We start from the raw sequence: 19,357 nt of genomic DNA, 5'->3' as shown, positions 1-19,357 counted from the left end.
TCAGAAAGTCTACTACGTCTTTAAATTAAAATTATCATTTTATTTTTTACAGTGTATATAATATATATAAAATCTAAACGATTAAATAATTGTAAATAAGTTCTGCGTTTTTACAGCACGGCTGGAAATAACTGATAAATTTACGAGCAAGCGAAGCACGTGACTGCCGGCCATGTTTAAACATACATTGTAACTGTCTGCGTCGAGACTGCCTTATCTACTTTAAATTGTACAGCTGGCTACTCGTTTGAAAATTACTAACATTTGGTGGCGAGAGAAAGCGAATGCGATAATCAGCTATTGCGATCTCTGCTTAGGATCCAGGTTCGGTGATTAGATTTGGTGGTGTCTGATAATTTGCATTTTAACTTTATTCTTTCAAGCAATAAATGTAATATCGATATATAGTATATAGTATATACCTAATCGATAATATAAATAAAATGAAAAAATAAAAATTATTAATAAATATCAAGAATTATTTCTCGTATTTTAATTGATTAACAATCAGATAGAAAATTGAAATTTACTTTTGCTGAAGAAAGAATAAAATATTATCTTTTATTCATCCATACGTTATAGAAATAATTTACTAATCATTATTATCGGATGAGAAAAGGATTCAAATTCCTTCAAGGTCTTATAAAGGGTCCTACAGTGTTCCAACAAGATCCAGTAGAAGGCAGCAGGTTCTGGCATTTGGTACTTTGGGCAAAGGGAGAAATTTTGGGCCTGGTCGGAAGAGAATGGTCATCGCAGATCGGTTCTTGGGTATAACACCACGTTTCTTCATCAGATGGCAGCATCTAAACGAAGCATTTCACTGTCGCGAACTCCGTTTAGTCTCGCTCGAGACGTGCAGCGAGTTACTGAGCTCAAGCATTTTGAGAGCGAAAATATTTTCTTTCGAATTTCTATCATTTATATTTTTTATTGAAGACTTATATTTGAATTTTTATATATTGCATATATCTTTTAAAGTTTTTAAAGATAATATCTTTTTTTATAAGTATACAGTTAGATGTAATAAAAATATATGATATATATACAGTTAAAAGAAATAAAAATAAATCGAAAGTCTGATTAAACATAAAATATATACTTGAACTATATTGAGGAAATGGATTGAGAGGGAACTGGTTGATTTATAAACAACATAAAAATTGTATTGAGAAAGAGATCAACATTTATTTGATGCTCTTGCAATGATAAGCGTTGGTTGTCTATTCTCATAATAGAGAGGAATTATAAATGTAACCTCTTTTGCATTCGTATAAATATAAATAACGTTTTTTCTCTTTCGCGATTTTCATTCATATGTACAATTTTTCTCATACACACTCTTACTCGCTCGTTTTCTTAACATAATCTTAAATCTAAAATCGTATCGATTAAAAACATTCTTCGTACTTACAACGATATTCTACAAACCGCTTAGCGTTTTACGTACAAGAAACAGAATGGAAGACCTCGGTGATTCTTGTTGCGTAAGGCACTTACTTAAAATATAGTATTTATATAACTTATTTACAAGGAGGTTCGATGAAAAAGGAAAAGGATAGAACAATATGATAAGACAAAAAGAACTGATGCGACATTTCGGGATATTTGGGAGAAATCATCTGTACTCATTTTCAATTGAATTGAAACGATATATTTACAAGGCACTATTTAATAAGGCACTGCCTCATTGGCTACTGGCCGACTGTGCACGCGCACTTGGAAGAATAAACTCGCGTTTTTTAACGGTCCTCTAATTTCACGGTGATGTCCTACTACAGACGGGACCGCTCGTCTACAATGATCTACGTAATTGAGGAACATTTTTCCGTTTCGCGGAATTCTTTACGCGGCGCATAAATTGGCACGTCGAATTGGCGCGTTTTCGACTGCGGATTACCATCGACACGCGTATCAGTTTATATCACTTCAATCACGCACATGTTGTGTCTGTATCTTTTTCTTTTTTTTTTTATTATTTTACCATGGTCTCCATGGCTTATCTTCGATCTGAGGCATCACGCTCTTCCTCATTACCAGCGCGAGAGGTTTCTGGAGAGGAGGGCTGCTATAGGCACGTGGATCGAGCTCCGGTTCACTGGTATAGCCGTTCGCCGGAGATGTAGCGACATCCCTGTGGCTGTTGGTTGGGCTGTACGTGGTGGATTGTTCGCGGAATGACGTCGGAGGTGCCTCAAACGCCACTGGACTTCCTGCTGATGTAGATGTCGAACTGTTGGATGAACTCGTCGACGATGCGGACGCGGTGCTCGCGGTCCTTTGAGGAATCGGGATCAGATGTGGTAACGGTGAGCTTGGCGCCGGAGACGACGATGGCGATGACGTGATTGGCGCCTTCGCTCCCGCCGGAAGTACCAAAGCGATATCACCATTTGGTAATCTGGTCGGTAATAGATGCAAGGCCGTACCATTGGCATTAGTAAAGAAAATGCCATTTGATTGTTGGACTTGAATACGTGGTGTGTCAAGTTGAGGTAGAATATGCACTTGCAATTGCGTCGTCGGCGGCGCTGGTTGGACAGCCTGTTGAGTCGTCGTTGTTGTTTGGTTGTTGGCGTTGTTGGCATCGATTGGACCCAGGCATGAGGCCAAATGGGCCATCAGACGCCTCTTTACTGAAGCGTCTAGACCGGGAAATTTGCCAACCTCGCTGGCGCACTCCGTGTAACCGGCGCGGAATTTGTTGAGGATGTTCGGATCTGCTGCGGCAGCCATAGCGACTTGCTGTCGTTGTAGGGCCTCTAAATGCTTCACGGTCAGTTCCAAAATGTCAGCTTTCTCGAGCTTCGAGTGCCTTGATGGCTGTAACAAAAAACAGAAACAAAAAGATTAGATTAATTAATCAGGCAATATGTATAAAATTGAAAATAGAAAAAAATAGAAGATTGACACATCAAATGATTTTAGAAATTTTAATTTTTAGAAGTAATTTATTTCTTTAAAGAATTTAAAAAGATAGTTTTTAATTTTGTGTATTTTTATGTGTATCGATTTCATAAAATATATGCTATGAAGCAGATAAAATATAATACTTACGTCTTTTTTCATGGATTCTAAAACGAGAGTTTTTAAATCATTCAAGCTGTTGTTGATACGGGCTCGACGTCTTTTCTCCATGATGGGCTTATTACTCTGTAAACAGAAATTGAAAAGTAATAAATAGAAACGCGAAAGTATAAAAAATGTTAATCAATTATAAACGAAGTTAAAAAAGATATCAATGAATATCGAGAATAAAATGTCATGCCGAAATAAAAAAAGTTTTCAAAACAGAACGTCTGTGCGAGGTTTTCTATACAAAGACTACTATTAAATTATATATAATAAATTGCAATTTTTTAATAAACACAAAGTTAATATTTATATTTCACTTTTTTATTTCACTTGACATCTTTTTATTTTACTTTAAAATATTTTTTTTCTTTACTTGTTTGTCACTTTTAAAATCACATGTTCAATTTTTTCGTGACATCGGAAAATGTCAAAAATCATAAATTGATAATATTTGTATAAATCATTGTAAATTGACGATTAAGAACTAATTAATCATTGTTTAATGATTTAATGGTAGGTCACATAATAAATTCAAAGTTCTCGATATGTCACTATAATATCGATTTCGCGTAACTTGAAGTAATATCGTACAAAAATATAAGTAATATTTATTTTATTCTGAAATCTGATATTTAGGAGAATAGGAGAAAGGAGAATAAATCCGAAGCACGAAATATAAATGACACTTTTCAACTACTTTATTTCTAGTTAATTCATCATAAATATGCGAATTTATTTATAACAGCATCTTCATTTTGAAGAAAAAATAATATTATCAAAAATATTAATTTTGCAATATATAAGTAGTCACTATGTTTTTTTCTGTCATAGAAAAGAACGTCCGTTGCTCCGGATCAATATTTCGAATGCGGAAAATATAACACGCAGTTGAAATGTAACGAAAAATCTTCGATTTTGACACTAACCCGTCGATTTTCACCAGATCTTCTTGTAGTCGTTGTGGCAGTAGGGGTGGTTTGCGCAGGAGGCTGACCAGCCTCCTGGGGCACGTGTTGCGCGGGTGGAGTAGCGCCGACGGTAACACCACCCGTCGGCATCGTGGCACCCACTCCAGTCACCATGATTTATTTTCCGTATCACAGAACTCGGAAAAACTTCCCCAAGTCAAATAATTTCGATCGAAAGCACTGTGAATCGAGATCGATCACTTCACTGTAATCCAACAATCAGCTGTGCTCGATGTCCCTCTTCGTTCGCCAATCGTCGCGGACGATAGAATAATTGAAAGAATAGCGATACGAAATCGAAGGAAACGTGACGAAAGAGTATGCACCCTTCTACTCGTCTCTTCTGTTGAACGTCGCTAAAATCACGACCGCTCGCGACTGATGTCTGAGCTCGACTAACTCGATGAACGGCGAACGTCTTCTATCGTGCCGTCGGAGCGTGGCACCCGATGGAATGCCTGGTGGCGGCGCTTTCGGTGGAGGGGACATTCAGTGGCGAACACACGAGTGGGGGGATCCAGCGCGTGACGCTTTAACCTGACTACCCCTACCATTGAATTCCGACAGTCGGATGGCCCGATGCCTTTAAGACCCCCACTCTGGACTTTGGTTCCCTCTATGGCGTGCGGCTTGGACCCCCCCTTGGGACTTCCCAAACCTTTTCGGAGCCGATCGATCGGACTTTGCCAGTAAGACTGACGTCAGTGATTTCCAATGGAATTTTCGATTGCTCTTTTACGACTTCGATGCTTTTACTTAGTTGTTTTTTATTAATCATTTTACCATTAATCACTGAAGTAAAAAAAACGATGCTTATTTGATAATCTTTCACAAATGTATCATTGATTATTGCTATGATATTAATAACATATTTCATTAAATCTGTAAATTCTTCAGGTGCGACACTCATTTTCAACTTTTGTATATTTTCATTCACGACAAGGATATCGTCGTTGGCATAAGTTCGCGCGAGAGGTAACTCTTTGAGGTTTCTCTCACAGAACGAGAAACAATGGGACAGAACACGGATTGGCGATTAGTTTCGCGTCTGCAAAGGTCATTAGAACCGGCTGGTCCCGGCTAAGCGCGTTAGCATATGCCGATCGATGATGGTAATTCCAACGCGGACGCGAGTATGCGACCGGTCGTGCGAACGTCATCAGAGCTTATATCACGTCCCTCAAAAATAGCCGAGTGCCACCGTGTGCGGAATACGACAGGCTGACGCACGCGCGTGTAGCTCCGGCACGTGCCTTGTACTCCCTCCCGGGATGTATGCCTTTCGAAATTGCTCTTTCTACTTGGCGCGACCGATTAAACGTGCGGCTTCGTATTTATCTCGGCCGTCAGACGCATACGTGACGATGTACGCACGGCCTGAAATACGACCGCATCGATCTCGCGCCGGATCTTAACTTTGTTGACTGTTCGGAAGGTGCGCGAATGGTTGCGTGCAAATATTGTGACGGATCGTGATATCCCAGTCGTTTAGCACTCCTCATGCTTGACTCTAATCTGCGTGTTACAAATTAAATTATAAATCAGATTTAAAGCTTCGGGAAAGGTTGGTGGGTTATTAATGGTTTCTTTATCAAATAAAAATCAATTGGGCGAATATAAATACTTTATAAGAAATATTTATTCGTGCAGACAGGCAGGGGATGGCAGGATGTATAACTTTATAGACGGTAAATGATTTTGCGTGAGTAACGTCTTTTGTGTTTGCTTTGCGATTATATAGTAGATAATTAAACCGGATATAACTAGTCTTTGTGCAAACGTAATAATACGTACTGCGATGTCTGTCTGATAAGCGTTGCTCTTGTAGACTATGGTACGGCAAATATCATCGCATTTTGTCGAGTACTAAGTTGCAAATAATATTATACATTCAATTCGTTACATGCCGTTGCCTTTTCTTGATATTGCATTTCTTTCGTCCAAGAAAAAATACGCTGTTTATAATCTAATTTCATTCATCAACTTTCTTATATTATATAATAACTATAATAAGTTCTCGCGAGATGAGAAATCTTTTAATCACGTTATGTTGGAATATTTTGAAAATTATTCCTAAGACGTATTACGGTTCGACATACGCATCTAAGGTACATGGTAAAAATAATAATTATTCCCACGATATTTGCATGATCAAAGTATCTCTAGTAGCGAGAGGAGTAATGTAAATCTAAAGATTCGTAGAAGTGCGGTAGGTGCGACGAGGTTCGTCTCTAGAGGATCCCAGGCTCGTGTCTTCGCGTGCGAGAGAGCAGAACGGCGGCACCCCACGAGGAAACCGACAAAGAGAAGAAAGAGGGAGACCGCCGGTTCAATACGGAACGACAGAAACAGGGACAGAAGGGACGGGAAACAGACAAGGATAGTACGAAAGGAGATAACGCGCGCGCGACTTCACCTACACGGAGAAAGAAGCACGTCGCCAATCACGTGACTGGGATTCGACGCGGCGTACGACAAAACTACGTTGATTGGTCGAGTCTAGTCCCCACCACTGGAAATTGGCTGAGAGCGAACGTGCCGCGCGCGTCGCTTTTGCAAGTGGTGGGGGTGTGATCGTCATTCGACTTTGAGCGCTCGAGCAGTGCAGGCGCGTGGATCCCGAGCTAGAACGTGTTTTAGAGAGATGTGCGTGGGGATGGCGGTGGCGATTATGAGGAAGAAGAGACGTGCGATGAGAGATCGAGGAATTTATATGCACTACTGTCGTGTAACTCGACATATCTTTTTCTAATAAAATTATGCAAAACCGTTCTTTTTTTTTACAATTTAAAAAGAGTAATTGTGATTAAATTATCTTTTTTTTCAATTAATTAATTTTATATTAAATAAAATATTTTTTAGATTTGAAAGTACCGAACAAATTAATTTAATATATTTTTAAAAATATAGAGATAGATAGAAATAGATGTAAATTATAATAATATATGAATTTCAATTGTTGAGGTAATTTGGATTAATTCCTATTTAATTTTTTGCACAAATCTTAGATTAGAGTTGTACAGTTGTTTTAAGATAAGTAAAATGTAAGATTGCGTATAACTTAGTGATTGGCGAATAATTTTTTAGATTAATTCTATGATAACAATATTTATTTGTTAATATTAAGATCTAAATACGATAAAATGAGTAACTAGATAATGCATTTTTTCTTTTAAATTTAATATAGATTTAAAGCAACGAGATTCACTAGACATTGTGCTTCCATCTATCGGTAAACGCTGCAGGTTTTTTCACTGGACTAACGAAGGCTCGCATGTTGAGCTGAACAATAACAAAAAAATTAAGTTGCTAGAAAAATGAACTAATATAGAAAAAATGAATTATGTATATCGATAAGAAAGATTTATTGATTGTTTCTTAGATTTTAATCATTTGAATTAAAAAAAATTGTCTAAAATTTCTGTACTTTTAATATTTCATCAATAATTGAGACAATTCTATTCTTCCTTCAATTTTTCGTTGAGAGAGAGAGAGAGAGAGAGAAAGAGAGAGAGAGAGAGAGAGAGAGATTATATTATAATAAATTTTGTAAATTTTCGAGACGATCGTTCTACGACATTCGCACCAGCTTACGTAGGACTATACCGATAAGCTCTAACAAGCAACGCACTAATTCATATCCAAGCGATAACTAACAGTCGGCGAAATGTTGGTAGATGAATAGTATCTCGGTCAAGGAACTTACGTTCCTCTTTATCGTATGTCGTAGCCTTCGGTAAGATTTATGTAAGATACTTGCGGTAGTTCGCACCGCAATCTTTTATGAATTTCATTATTCTTGAATTCAGACCGAAACTGATTACTACCACACGTACACGATATCAGTTATCAGCCGATATATCACGTGTTAATGCACAATTTCTGTTTGCGTCACTTGTATGATACATTCTCATGATAAGCGTTACGCGATTTGCACTCTTTAGATATGAGAATAAATTTAAGGGACATTTGATAGAGATCACACGAATGTTTTGCAATGCAAACAGTGGGGTATAAAAGATTGAGATTAACGTACATGATGAACATTGCTTACACTCGAGTATCCCGGTTACAAACGGCACCTGTTTGCCGGGGAGACCTACGGCCTCCGTGAACTCGGCGTGACTCATTAGCTTTATAGGGTGCCGGGGCATTATGTGGGGCCCGTGGGCCGGTGTTGGCCACATAAAAGCGCTCGCAAGGCGGCATCGGCTTTGCTTGCGGCAAACGAACATTAATATTCGCTCCCCTTCCGTCGAGATATCAGATTAGAGGTCCGCGAGCCCTCTCGCTCACCCGTACTTTATTACACCATTCAGCAAAAATAAAGAAACCAAGCAACAAGCAAAAGCACCCCAGTTTGCAGTGCTCAAGTGCGCAACCGAGTGCTGCAACAATCTGATTTCGCCAGCACGGTAGTACCCTCGCATTACTCATTCCGTTTTTCCTCTCGGTTTTCGCCTTCCTCGTACTTCCCACCGCGACAAAACTATAACTATTGTCTGCGCGTTGCGGCAGTCTCCGTCGAGAAAGTCGATCCTCTAACTACCTGCTTGCTTTCAGTTCCTATATAACTTCTCTTCGCTAGATATCTTCTACCACAGGTGCGGCCAACGCGTGGGTTGAAAATTAACGGCGGATTTTATTAGATATCTTAGACACAAATTCTCACAGCTTTCCTCACGATTGTATTCTCCAATAATACGTGTCTCTCGACATCAGTGAAAACTTTAATAACAGATGTCTTAAAATTCTTTTTTCTTTTAAATTCTAAGAGCCACTTTATATATGAAATCGCTTTTGATGCGTGCAGTTTGGACCTTTGGAGGAATTCATGAGATGCAAAATCGCTTTGACTCAACCATAAGGATTTTAGCCACAAGGGAATGGCGGGTGAATGCACACGTAGTCACGCTTTGCGATAATTTATGACGACTGTGATCCGTGAATATGCTTCTAAACATGCAAGGAATGAAGGGGAACTCCACGCGATACACCACGCCAGACGGAACTCGCGCAATTAGGCTACGAATCTCGGTCTTTCTGTCATTATTCGACGCTCGTCAGCTCGAGGCGTTGACGTTCATTGAATTTAAAAATGCAGCAGTCATTTTTGAAAAGCACACGAACATGTGGTAATTGGTCGTGGTGGGAAAATGACTCCACATAGGAAATTGACGGTCATTTCTGAGTCATTGCTTTTGGCATTATTTGCTTATCCGATAATAGCTGGCAAATTGTTGGGCTGTCAGTCAGTGAATATGCGTATGTATTGTAAGAGGCGTACAGTGCGTGCGAGTTTTATAACTTGCTCGAGGCGGCCAATCGAGAGGCCAGCCGAATATACATTGATAGGATCGAAATGGCATGCATAGTTTGCGCCGCCAAAATTTGTGACTCTTGTGTTAAGAATTGCACTTCTGACGTTTTGAATATCTCGAGAAATATCTCTGGCACGCGAATATCTACGGTCACGATGAGACCACGCAAAACTAGTTTTTAAATGAATAATCCGGTGCCCTTTGAAGAAGATTAAAATTGGTCTGCTTTGTGCTATGTCGCATTATATTGCAGCTAGTTAAATTTTCATATTGAGAATTCGCTTCCGATTTTGTTTCCAAATAAGTCGATTTTTTCGATAGGCATTTTTTTACTCAGTTGTCGTCTGTCTGATGGTTGTAATACAAAAAAAGATGACGCGTAGCCAGAAGTGAAACAAAAATGGTCCAATGAAAAAAACGAAGGACTTTTTCGAGGACGCGCAAATGTTTCATATCAACGAGTCACAGTATGATCGCGTTTACGATGGTATGTAACAAGCAAGGTCGTATTTTTTTCGAGCTGACAGCAAAAATAAATCTGAAAAACAACGCTTCGTAAATACCATATCGACAAGTATTTCTGTGTAAAGGAAAAAAAATTGTAGAAGGCTAATAAATATCTATTGAAAACACTCGAAAAAAAAAAAGATTATATTCTCGATGCAGTTTGCAATGATAAATATGTTGAAGCATTCGATATTTTTTTTGAATGTTGAATGCAAGAACATGAAAAAAATCGGTCTTAATTAAAAGAATTAATTAAAAGAATTTCATATAGAAGAATTGGTACAGATATAATAAACCGAAAATTTCTGAATTTTTAACAGGAAATATTTTTTTGATATTTTTCTAGTCTTTTTCTATGTAACCATATTAATTTTTTTATTATTAATATTTCTTTATTATATTTTATTTTACTTTATTATACAACTATCTATTTAATTAAGTAAATTTAAATCTCTAGAAATGATAAAGTATAAAAAGAAACTTAAATTATTATTGAGATTATAGATTTATATAAAACGTGTACCATATACATGATTAACCAAAAAAATTAACACTAATCCTGTGGCGAAAGGATTTGTCCTATTTTGACAGAATTCAGAGCGATCATTATTTTCTTGGTGTAGAAATATTATGTGTAGAAAGGGTTAATACTTTAATGTCCTGTAATATCAGTTCTTTCAACTTAGTTGACTGAAAAGTATTTTAAAGAATGAAAAAGAAAATTGAAGGATATAATTTATGTGCTGATAAAATAGATATTTTTAATAAATTATATACAATAATCGAGATAATCTCGCAACTTATTACATAGATATCTTATTTATTTCTTGTTAGAAAAGTGTGTTCTATTTTATATTATATGAAATAATTTTTGTATTAAAGACATTTAAATTTTACATTACAAAATATTTTTGATATTATGAAAAATTTTCTTACAATTCAGCTGTAATTCCTATACATTTTAATTTCCTTTTCTATTTTAAACGTTTTTCTTCTGTTCAATGCAAGGCTTAAGTAATTTTTTTTTGGCATTTTCAGTAAAAATATTTTGAAAGAAATTGAAAACATTATTTTTCATTATGTAGAAAACTACAATAAATCAATTTTAACACATTAAATTACTAAAAATTTTAAAAATTACGCAATATAAGAACTCTGCCAATATTCTATTATATATTTGTTACAGAATGTGATGAATGTTACTTGCAACAAGATTTAGTACTTTATAGACAATAGCATGCAAAAGGCGTATAATAGGGTTACATATATTTTTAAGTTTTTCTGCAGGAAAACAAAATTGACAGATCAGGGTTAATCCAACCATATTCTTTAAAGCAAATTTCACTTGAAAGACAGTTTGAGATTCATTTAAGTGAAACTTACTTTTATCGGCATGTTATGCAAAAGTGTAGGTATATTGTTATTTCTTCATGCATTTCCTTCCACTCTCATTTTATTCATTTTATTCTTTATAATACAAATACATTTTTTCGTACAATAACAAATTGATCTTAATAAATTATAAATTTTTCTCATCTATATTCGAATGTATTATTTGAAATATATCTTTCAAGTGAAATTTGCTTTAAAGAATATGGTTGGGTTAACCCTGATCTGTCAATTTTTTTTCCTGCAGAAAAAGTATATCTAATCCTATATTACATGCCTTTTGCTATTGTCCATAAAGTAATAAATCTTGTATATAGAAATATATGATATTAAAAAGAGATATAAGAAATATAGGAAAATATAAGAAGATTATAATATTCTTTTTACGTATTGTATTTCTAATTTATATCAGCTTTATTTATTGTAACAAAGAAAAAACAAATACAGCTATTTTTGACAATCTTTAATAAGGTAAAAGTCTTAACGTTTCTATATAAAATTGGAAAACTTTGCCATCGTAAAGTTTTTCTTGACAAAACAAAAAAAAAAGAAACATGCGCCATTAAAATCACTGTTTCAAGGCAGTAGAATTAAATTATCAATGTACAGCAATGTAGTCTATATCATAAATTCTTGGTAAGCAGTTTTTTTTTCAAACTGAATAACCTTTTTCTCTTTATTTTTTTCAAAGGGTTTACACTCAACGACACGGAAACTAAATTAGACATAATAAAACTACAAAAAAGAGCTGACCTCAGCAGAAGTATCCAACTCGTACTGTTCATGAAAGGATAGAGGACAACTAAATAGTTCAAAGAAAAATTTCATCGTAAAGCTTAAAAATCTTGCAACGTGAGTGGAGAAAAATTATAAATCCTTTGGGCCAGTCGACTCTTTTTTACTACTTTTACAACGTCATAAAATAATGATAAAAGATTGTCGTCAGCGTGAATAATCCACTTTCATTTTTACATCAGATTTCAAAGATCAAGGATGTTCAGGATTGCGTGAAAGGATTTTGAACATTCTTCATTTTCGAAAACCGACAAGTTTAATTTGTGGCTGAACTAGAAATGCTTTAAATGCTGTAATTGCAATCGACTGTATGGTAAATTCTTTCATTAGTGATCAGTGATTTAACCTATTCGGATTTAACCCTTTCGATTTGAACCTTTGGTTTTAACTCGTTCAGATTGTAACTCTTTTTTGTGAAAAATCTTATTTGGAAGATTAAGTTTATCACGCCCATTCGACAGAATGACGCGTGTTATTATGCAAAAGAGTAGGAAAAGATAATTTTCAGAAAAGTATCCTACGTTGGTAGATTTTATATATCTTTTATATATCCGAAGATTTTATACATCTTTTCATCTATTATAAAGAACGAAGTATATTAATTGTTCTCAAAAAGACTTTACAAAAATTCTGTACCCCTTTAACTATATAATATAAAAATAGAGTGTATAATGATAAAAATAATAAATGATATCTTTTTTTTAGCATACATTTTAAATTTAATCTTAATACTGAATTATATAACTATACTTTTGTATATACGCGATAATTCTACTCTATATCATTTCAGCGAATTATGCTTATACATTTCTAAAGTACCCATATAACCGTTGCATGTACATATGTATAAAATGACATTTTTGCATGGATGCATTCTATGAACTGTAATCAGCTCTTTTTGCGACGGATTCTTCTTACACTATTCTTCTTATAGTTAGAAAGCGGTTTATTGAGCAGAAAAAATGTAATTCGATGTTATATCCTTTAGTTTCCCCTTATCTCTCGTGCTTACCCGACGTGAAGTCTTCCGTGAAACGTTAGGAACAATATACATCGAGGGACCATGATATCGACGTAAACACGTTCGCCACAAATTCCTCGAAAGCCGTTCGATATTTTATGATCTCATTGGATATGACAAGCGTGGCCTGGAATTTTAGCAATCGTGTAGTCGTTCGCAATCGCCCTCGGTAAAAAGTTTGCGCCACCGATAACATTGCATTTAGATCGATTTTCAGTTATTTAATGATAACAGTATTGGTGTCATAGATTTACATATACGTTTATATAATCTTTTACATCTTAATTGAGAGATATAATTTATCATGCAATATAATCATATGAATTTAACTTCTTTATCTTGTTTTAAAAAAATCTTAATTTTAATGTAACGTTATCGTTTAAGATGTATAAGAAATAAGACCCAAAAAATTTCAGACACAATGAAAATAATTTATTTTGAGAGAGATATTTGATTTTCAAAATAATTAATTGCTTAATAATAAATACTATTTATATATATATATATTTAATTATATTTATATATTTTTAAGCATTCAAGAAAAAAGTTTTTTTTCCATTTATTTTTAATATTACATTTTTTTGTCGCAGTTGATATTTGATCAATCAAAAAACAGATATTTTAATATAATAACTAATACAATAATAATAAAGAGCAATTCATTAAGATACATTCATCTTTAGAAGAAAATAAATGCACCAGAACTTGTTTCGATATCTTCGTATGCTTATTCCATCAGTGATTGAGCAAAAAAATAATACCCTTCACCTGCGCGATCTCACCGCAAGAACGAAATCTCTGGCGAATTCTTCTGCGTTTTCCGTGATGCATTTCGTGGCTGAGCCAATTTGGATTAGTTCCCTCATCGAAGATCGACCGCAAAACGGGGCGCATCTGGCTTGAGCGGTCGGTCCCCTAAAGAAGAACAGGAAGAATCGGTGGCCTCGAGTACTCGACGTTTGCCGCAAGAGTATCACGTTGCGCCTCACGTCTGGACGAGTTTACTCACGAACAGCCCGTTCCGGCTCGTCCGAGCGGATTTCTAGAGTCTCGCGGCGCGCCCCGCTCAATTTGCACTTCATTTGCTTCATATCGGGTTGCCTTCTTTTTTTCAGCACGCGCAGCCATACGTACACACACGCAACGTGCAAGAGTCCCAATGGATTACGCGGTGGGCGCCTCTCTCGAGAGGGTTCCCCGACTCGAGCGAACCGTCCTCGTCGCGTGTATAACCCGCTCCGACGGATGCTCCGTCGCTGCGTCCATTCGTATGCCCTTGATTTTAACAAAATTGATGCGTGCTGGCACGAAGACGACATGGTTGCAAAATATAGGCCACTGCAACCTTATGGATATCATATGAAGCACGATAGATTGAAGTTTCTATGTCACATACGTTAGCCAAGTTTCATACCAGAGGCTTCACGTTAGGTTATTTTTAAGCACAACCCTGATGAAAGATAAATTTCTACGCTTATCCTGCTTAATGAAAAGTAATAAATTTTTTATTAGGAATAATTAATAAACTCGCAGAATGGCATTACATGTATAACACGATATAGATGTATGATGTTTTTTTCATAATGATAATTTATCATTATGTCGACTATGTTTTCAAATTTCCAAGGAAATCATCTGAGAATTTCACGAACATTCGTTTTCTAACCGTTCGAGCGTGACAAAAATTACAGTTAGATGATAAATAGTTTTTACGTCTCATCACTCACTTTCTAACACCCTCCGCTATGATCGAATAGATTATCTTCTTTCACTTCAAGAGATATCGGAGATTGACGGCAACAGGAAACTTCGCAAACGCGATTGCACAATTTTCATACTTACGTTAATACGATCAGATGGAATCTCTTTTGAATCAAGCTTCAAAAGAGGCCGCAGCCAAGTTGTCAAAACAGAGTACGTGTCAGACTCTCTGTCGGTGAGACAATTCGAGTGGAATTCGCATTGTCATAAATTTTCCCGTACCTTCCTTGGCATACGCACAGTAACGATCCAATAGCATAAATGTATACGTGACATTTGGCTACATTTTAAAATTCGGTCTCATTGTACGAAAGACGCATCTCCATTGGTAATTCTCGCCCACACACCGTGTATTTTTACACCTCGCCTTAAAACGCGATGCATGCTAGTATGGCGCGTGTGGACGTCGCCGAGAAGGTGTGGGCCTCATCCTGTGACATACGCGATATGCCCCCTGCTGTCTGCTTTTTCATGCCTAATCGCGAACGCTGTTTGCCTCATGGGAACCAACGCGTGTCTGACGCAACCGCGTCATTATGGAATTCCTTCGCAGATTGGGGGAGAAGGAGGGGAGGGGGAGGGATCGCAATATTGCGGCGTCCTGTCGTCCGGACCATTGCTTCTTAAAATTCACACTCGTAAACATTAAAAAAAAATATACAACTCGATACTCAAAGTAAAAAATAAAAAAGTGATAAAGAAACATATTGCTATTGAAATATAAATCTTGCAATCTGATAGTTTCAACTTGAAGATCAATTTTGAGAAGATACGATATATGATATGATATGATAAGATTGATATACCTATTAGTATACCTATTAGTGTATACATTTTAAATAATATTATAGATATTACGTAAATAATATAATATACTCTCTAAATCTGAATCAGTGGATAGTCACTAATTACTATAATGGCATACTTGGTACTGATAATCCATGAAATTCAATTAAAAAAGGAAGAATGTTTGAGCATTAATAACTAAATATATACTGATATTAATTTCAATATTCCGATATCATATTCATTGAATTTAAGCACTAAACAAGTTTTGTTAGATCATATAATAAAATTAGGAATAGGTTAAAGATCTCATATTTAATTCATTGATTACAGTAGCATACTTGATACTGATATCAGTAATTATCCACTGATTCAGATTTAGAGAGTAATAATAATATATTATATTTTCTGTATTAATTTTAATTAATGTAATTAAATATATATATATATATATATATATATGTATATGTATTTAATTACATTATTTAAAATTAGAGCAAATATTAACAATCTAGTTTCTAATTTCTTTGATATTCTTTATTAATGCACAATGTGTAATATCCTTATACATTATAATATGACTTAAATGAATGAATATTGAAGAATTACGAACGTAAGTTTATGAACGTTACAGAGCGGTTTAGTTTATTAGACGTGGTAATGAGTTATTTTGTCGCAAAATTGATCAATAATGCGGGCATGAGGTAGCGATAGGATCTGGGTACATTGTTAACATGTCAAGAATTTTCTCATAATAAAAATATAATAGTAAATTTGTACGTTTTTTTAGAAAATAATGCTGAACAATGGAATACTTCTAGGATTAAGTGTACTTGAACGAGGAGCGGCAGGTAACGAATAGAATAAAGAGCAACTGACCGCTTTTGCATTCAGGTAGAAAATAGACGTCCATGACGAGTTTTATCCATACCTTGTGTTTCCTTTCATGTTGAGCGCTTGTGAATTCGTATAGTTCCGAATATTCAAAAATATGCTTGTTAATAAATAAGTACCGAATATGTATTGCCAAGTATTCAAAAATATGCTTGTTCATAAATATGTACCGAATATGTATTGCCAAGTAAGTATAGAGAAAATCGAGGTGTCATAGTTTTTGAATAATGATTTTTATAAAAAGTGAATGTAAAAATTTTTTAATTACATCATAGTACATCTATCCCTTAGTGAGATACTGAGTACTTTCATCATGCTTATTTGTCAATTTTTAATAAATTAGTATCTCGTATTTCCCGCGCTTTCTACATTTTGAGGATTTGCTTTGTTATTGTTCATCCATTATCTACGTATTTTGTTATGCCAATTTGACCTGTTTACATTTTAACTACACTCATATCGTTGAACGTCGGTTATGATCGAATGGATAATGTTTAAGTAAAATATTTATATAATTCACGTAAGTGCAATATATTGTTTTACAATATTTATAGCGAGTTATTCTTAAAAATCGTAAATAATATACACGATGTTTTTGGCGCAAAAACCATTCTATACCACAATTTAATATTATATCAGCATTCTGTAAAAAGAAGAGAATGTCCTGGCATACTGATTGCGTTATTAGCTTTTTGACCCTCCATATATCAATCACAATCGACACTACAATCGACCATGATCTTTCCTATTGAGGGATGCTAATTGTAAGAAATGTGAACGCATTACTCATTAACCTAGCAAAACAGTTAATTGAAATTATTTTACATGCATTTGTGCAACATTGTGGCGATCTTGACACTGTGATAAATGACCACCGAAAAATATTCGAAGTTCTTTCCGAGTGTAAGAATATTTTTTTCTCGACACTTCGCTTTCCCCCCAGAGCTCTACCTCTCCTCTTCCGCCCCTCGTTTTAATCGTTTTCTTGATCACGAACGTCTCTAATGAAACTGACATTCCGAAACAAGAACCCCCGAAGGCCCGGAACGTGAAATAGGATTTCGTCTTCGGGGTCGGATTAATGCATGCAGTCGTTTAATCCGACAATATTAATGACCGCCGATTCTACGTCTCGCGTTCGCTTACGATTCAAGGATTCTACGGTCTTTAGAAACGTACGAACGGCAAAGGAAAGGAGAGAAGAGCAGAGAAGAAGGGGAGATGCCAAGGAATATACATCCAGGCACTACGTAAGCCTATTCAGAGCCTGGCTTACGCGGCCGGACGACTACCGGAGTTCCACCGCTTGAAATTAATCGAGGTCTTATCATAATAATTTTATTCAGCTGTTTTGAAAGAGCCTCCGTCTAGTCGAAGAGAGATCGAAAAGAGGTAAAAAGGAGAGACACATTCGCTTCACGAAGACCTTCTTACCGTCTTTCTTTTGCGACCAAAGCGTCTCCCTCGATTTCATCCGCGTGATTTGTAAGAATTATTGGAATACCACGATGTATTTGCTTCTTGACATCTTTTGATTAGTTGCAGGATATGTCAAAGGCATAATATAAAGATTCTTCGTTCGTGAACAACAACAGAAGTATAGTTGCAGTTTTTCTAACGTCGTTCGACTGCTTCTCTTATTGGTATTTTCATATTTCTGCACTTTTACTGTCAATATTTTTCATGCCTTTACATATCTACATGTGTTTTCGAATATTTTTGCGACGACAGATGTCCGAGTATTATCAAAATGATTGAAATATACTGAGAACATTTATGAGCTGTCTAAATGCATCGTTATATACAGAATTGGAAAGTAAAGTTACTTGTAATGCGTTTTCGTTACTTTTTTTCGATAACGAATTATATTTCCTTATGAGTAATGTTAATGATAAACGTAATTACATTTTTTGAGTAATGATAAAGATTTGACTCATTACTTTTATCATTATTTTATTTTTAGCGTATATGTTAGGCATGTTAGGATCAATAAGTTTGTTTTATTCAGCTGAATTTTTATTCAGCTGAATTTTAATATAAGCGTTTTCGTGTCCTGTGTGCAAGAACTAAAAGTCTTTGATATAACTCATGCAAAGTTTAGGCACTAAACATATTCTCTCTACTGTTATAAAGAAAATTAATTATTGGTGGAATTATGTATGTTTAATATATACATAGATATATTATATATATATATATATATATATATATATATATATATATGTACATTTATTAAATTTTGAGTTATTTCTTTATTAGAATATAAACTTTTATGATTTTTATTTATACCATAAAAATTTATTATTATAATATTTTATGAGTGTCTAGGAAAAAGTAACGAAAAAAGTAACGACTTATTATTTTTTAGTAACGGTAATGAGTTACTTTTAAATAAGAAACGAATATAACAGCAACGAGTTATACTTTTCAGTTTTATTTTTCAGAAAAGAGAATGATAAAGATAATGAATTACTTTTATAAAATAACATTGCCAACTCTGGTTATATATCATTCGAAATGTCTACCTTTAAATGTTAAGGCTCAAGAATTCCCGAACACGCGTCATATCCTGTGTTGCAACATTTCCCCTTCAACCCTTTGAGATGGCGTCCGATGTCTTTCGCTGTCGTTTCTCTTTCTCTGTCTCTTCACTGTCGACAGTTAGCATAATCGATCAATTCCCATTCGATGCCTTGATGCCGACTACAGAGCCAGGCACACCTGTAACAGATGGAAAGCATGGCTGTAACTCTTGCACCCGTAGTCGGCTCGCTTCCATCGCGAAATAAATTCCATTCGTGTTCCGGCACACCGCGAGGTCGGTGCAATAAAATTTACAT

The 19,357-nt window shown here is 35.3% G+C and overlaps 1 protein-coding gene across 1 annotated transcript; it reads right to left on the bottom strand.

Annotated features, from left to right (window-relative positions):
• Positions 1 to 1,980: 1,980 nt before the first annotated feature.
• On the bottom strand, positions 1,981 to 4,272 carry LOC105622268 (protein hairy-like). The gene is made up of 3 exons (XM_012203688.1): positions 4,002 to 4,272; positions 3,058 to 3,153; positions 1,981 to 2,823 (listed from the first exon to the last, which is right to left on the bottom strand). Exons 1-3 carry the CDS (start codon positions 4,155 to 4,157, stop codon positions 1,981 to 1,983), a joined length of 1,095 nt encoding a protein of 364 aa, XP_012059078.1. The 5' UTR covers positions 4,158 to 4,272.
• Between the last annotated feature and the right edge of the window lie 15,085 nt (positions 4,273 to 19,357).

The sequence above is a fragment of the Atta cephalotes genome (assembly GCF_000143395.1).
Source record: "Atta cephalotes unplaced genomic scaffold scaffold00043, whole genome shotgun sequence".
In the NCBI taxonomy this organism is placed as follows: domain Eukaryota; kingdom Metazoa; phylum Arthropoda; class Insecta; order Hymenoptera; family Formicidae; genus Atta; species Atta cephalotes.
This window is presented reverse-complemented; position numbering and strand designations above follow the sequence as displayed.

Excerpts from the sequence above, each read along its gene's own strand:
- LOC105622268 (XM_012203688.1), bottom strand. The coding sequence starts at position 4,157 with ATGGTGACTGGAGTGGGTGCCACGATGCCGACGGGTGGTGTTACCGTC. Across the intron at positions 3,154-4,001 it reads GATCTGGTGAAAATCGACGG|AGTAATAAGCCCATCATGGA; the intron begins GTTAGTGTCAAA and ends TTCTGTTTACAG. Across the intron at positions 2,824-3,057 it reads TAGAATCCATGAAAAAAGAC|CCATCAAGGCACTCGAAGCT; the intron begins GTAAGTATTATA and ends TTTTTGTTACAG.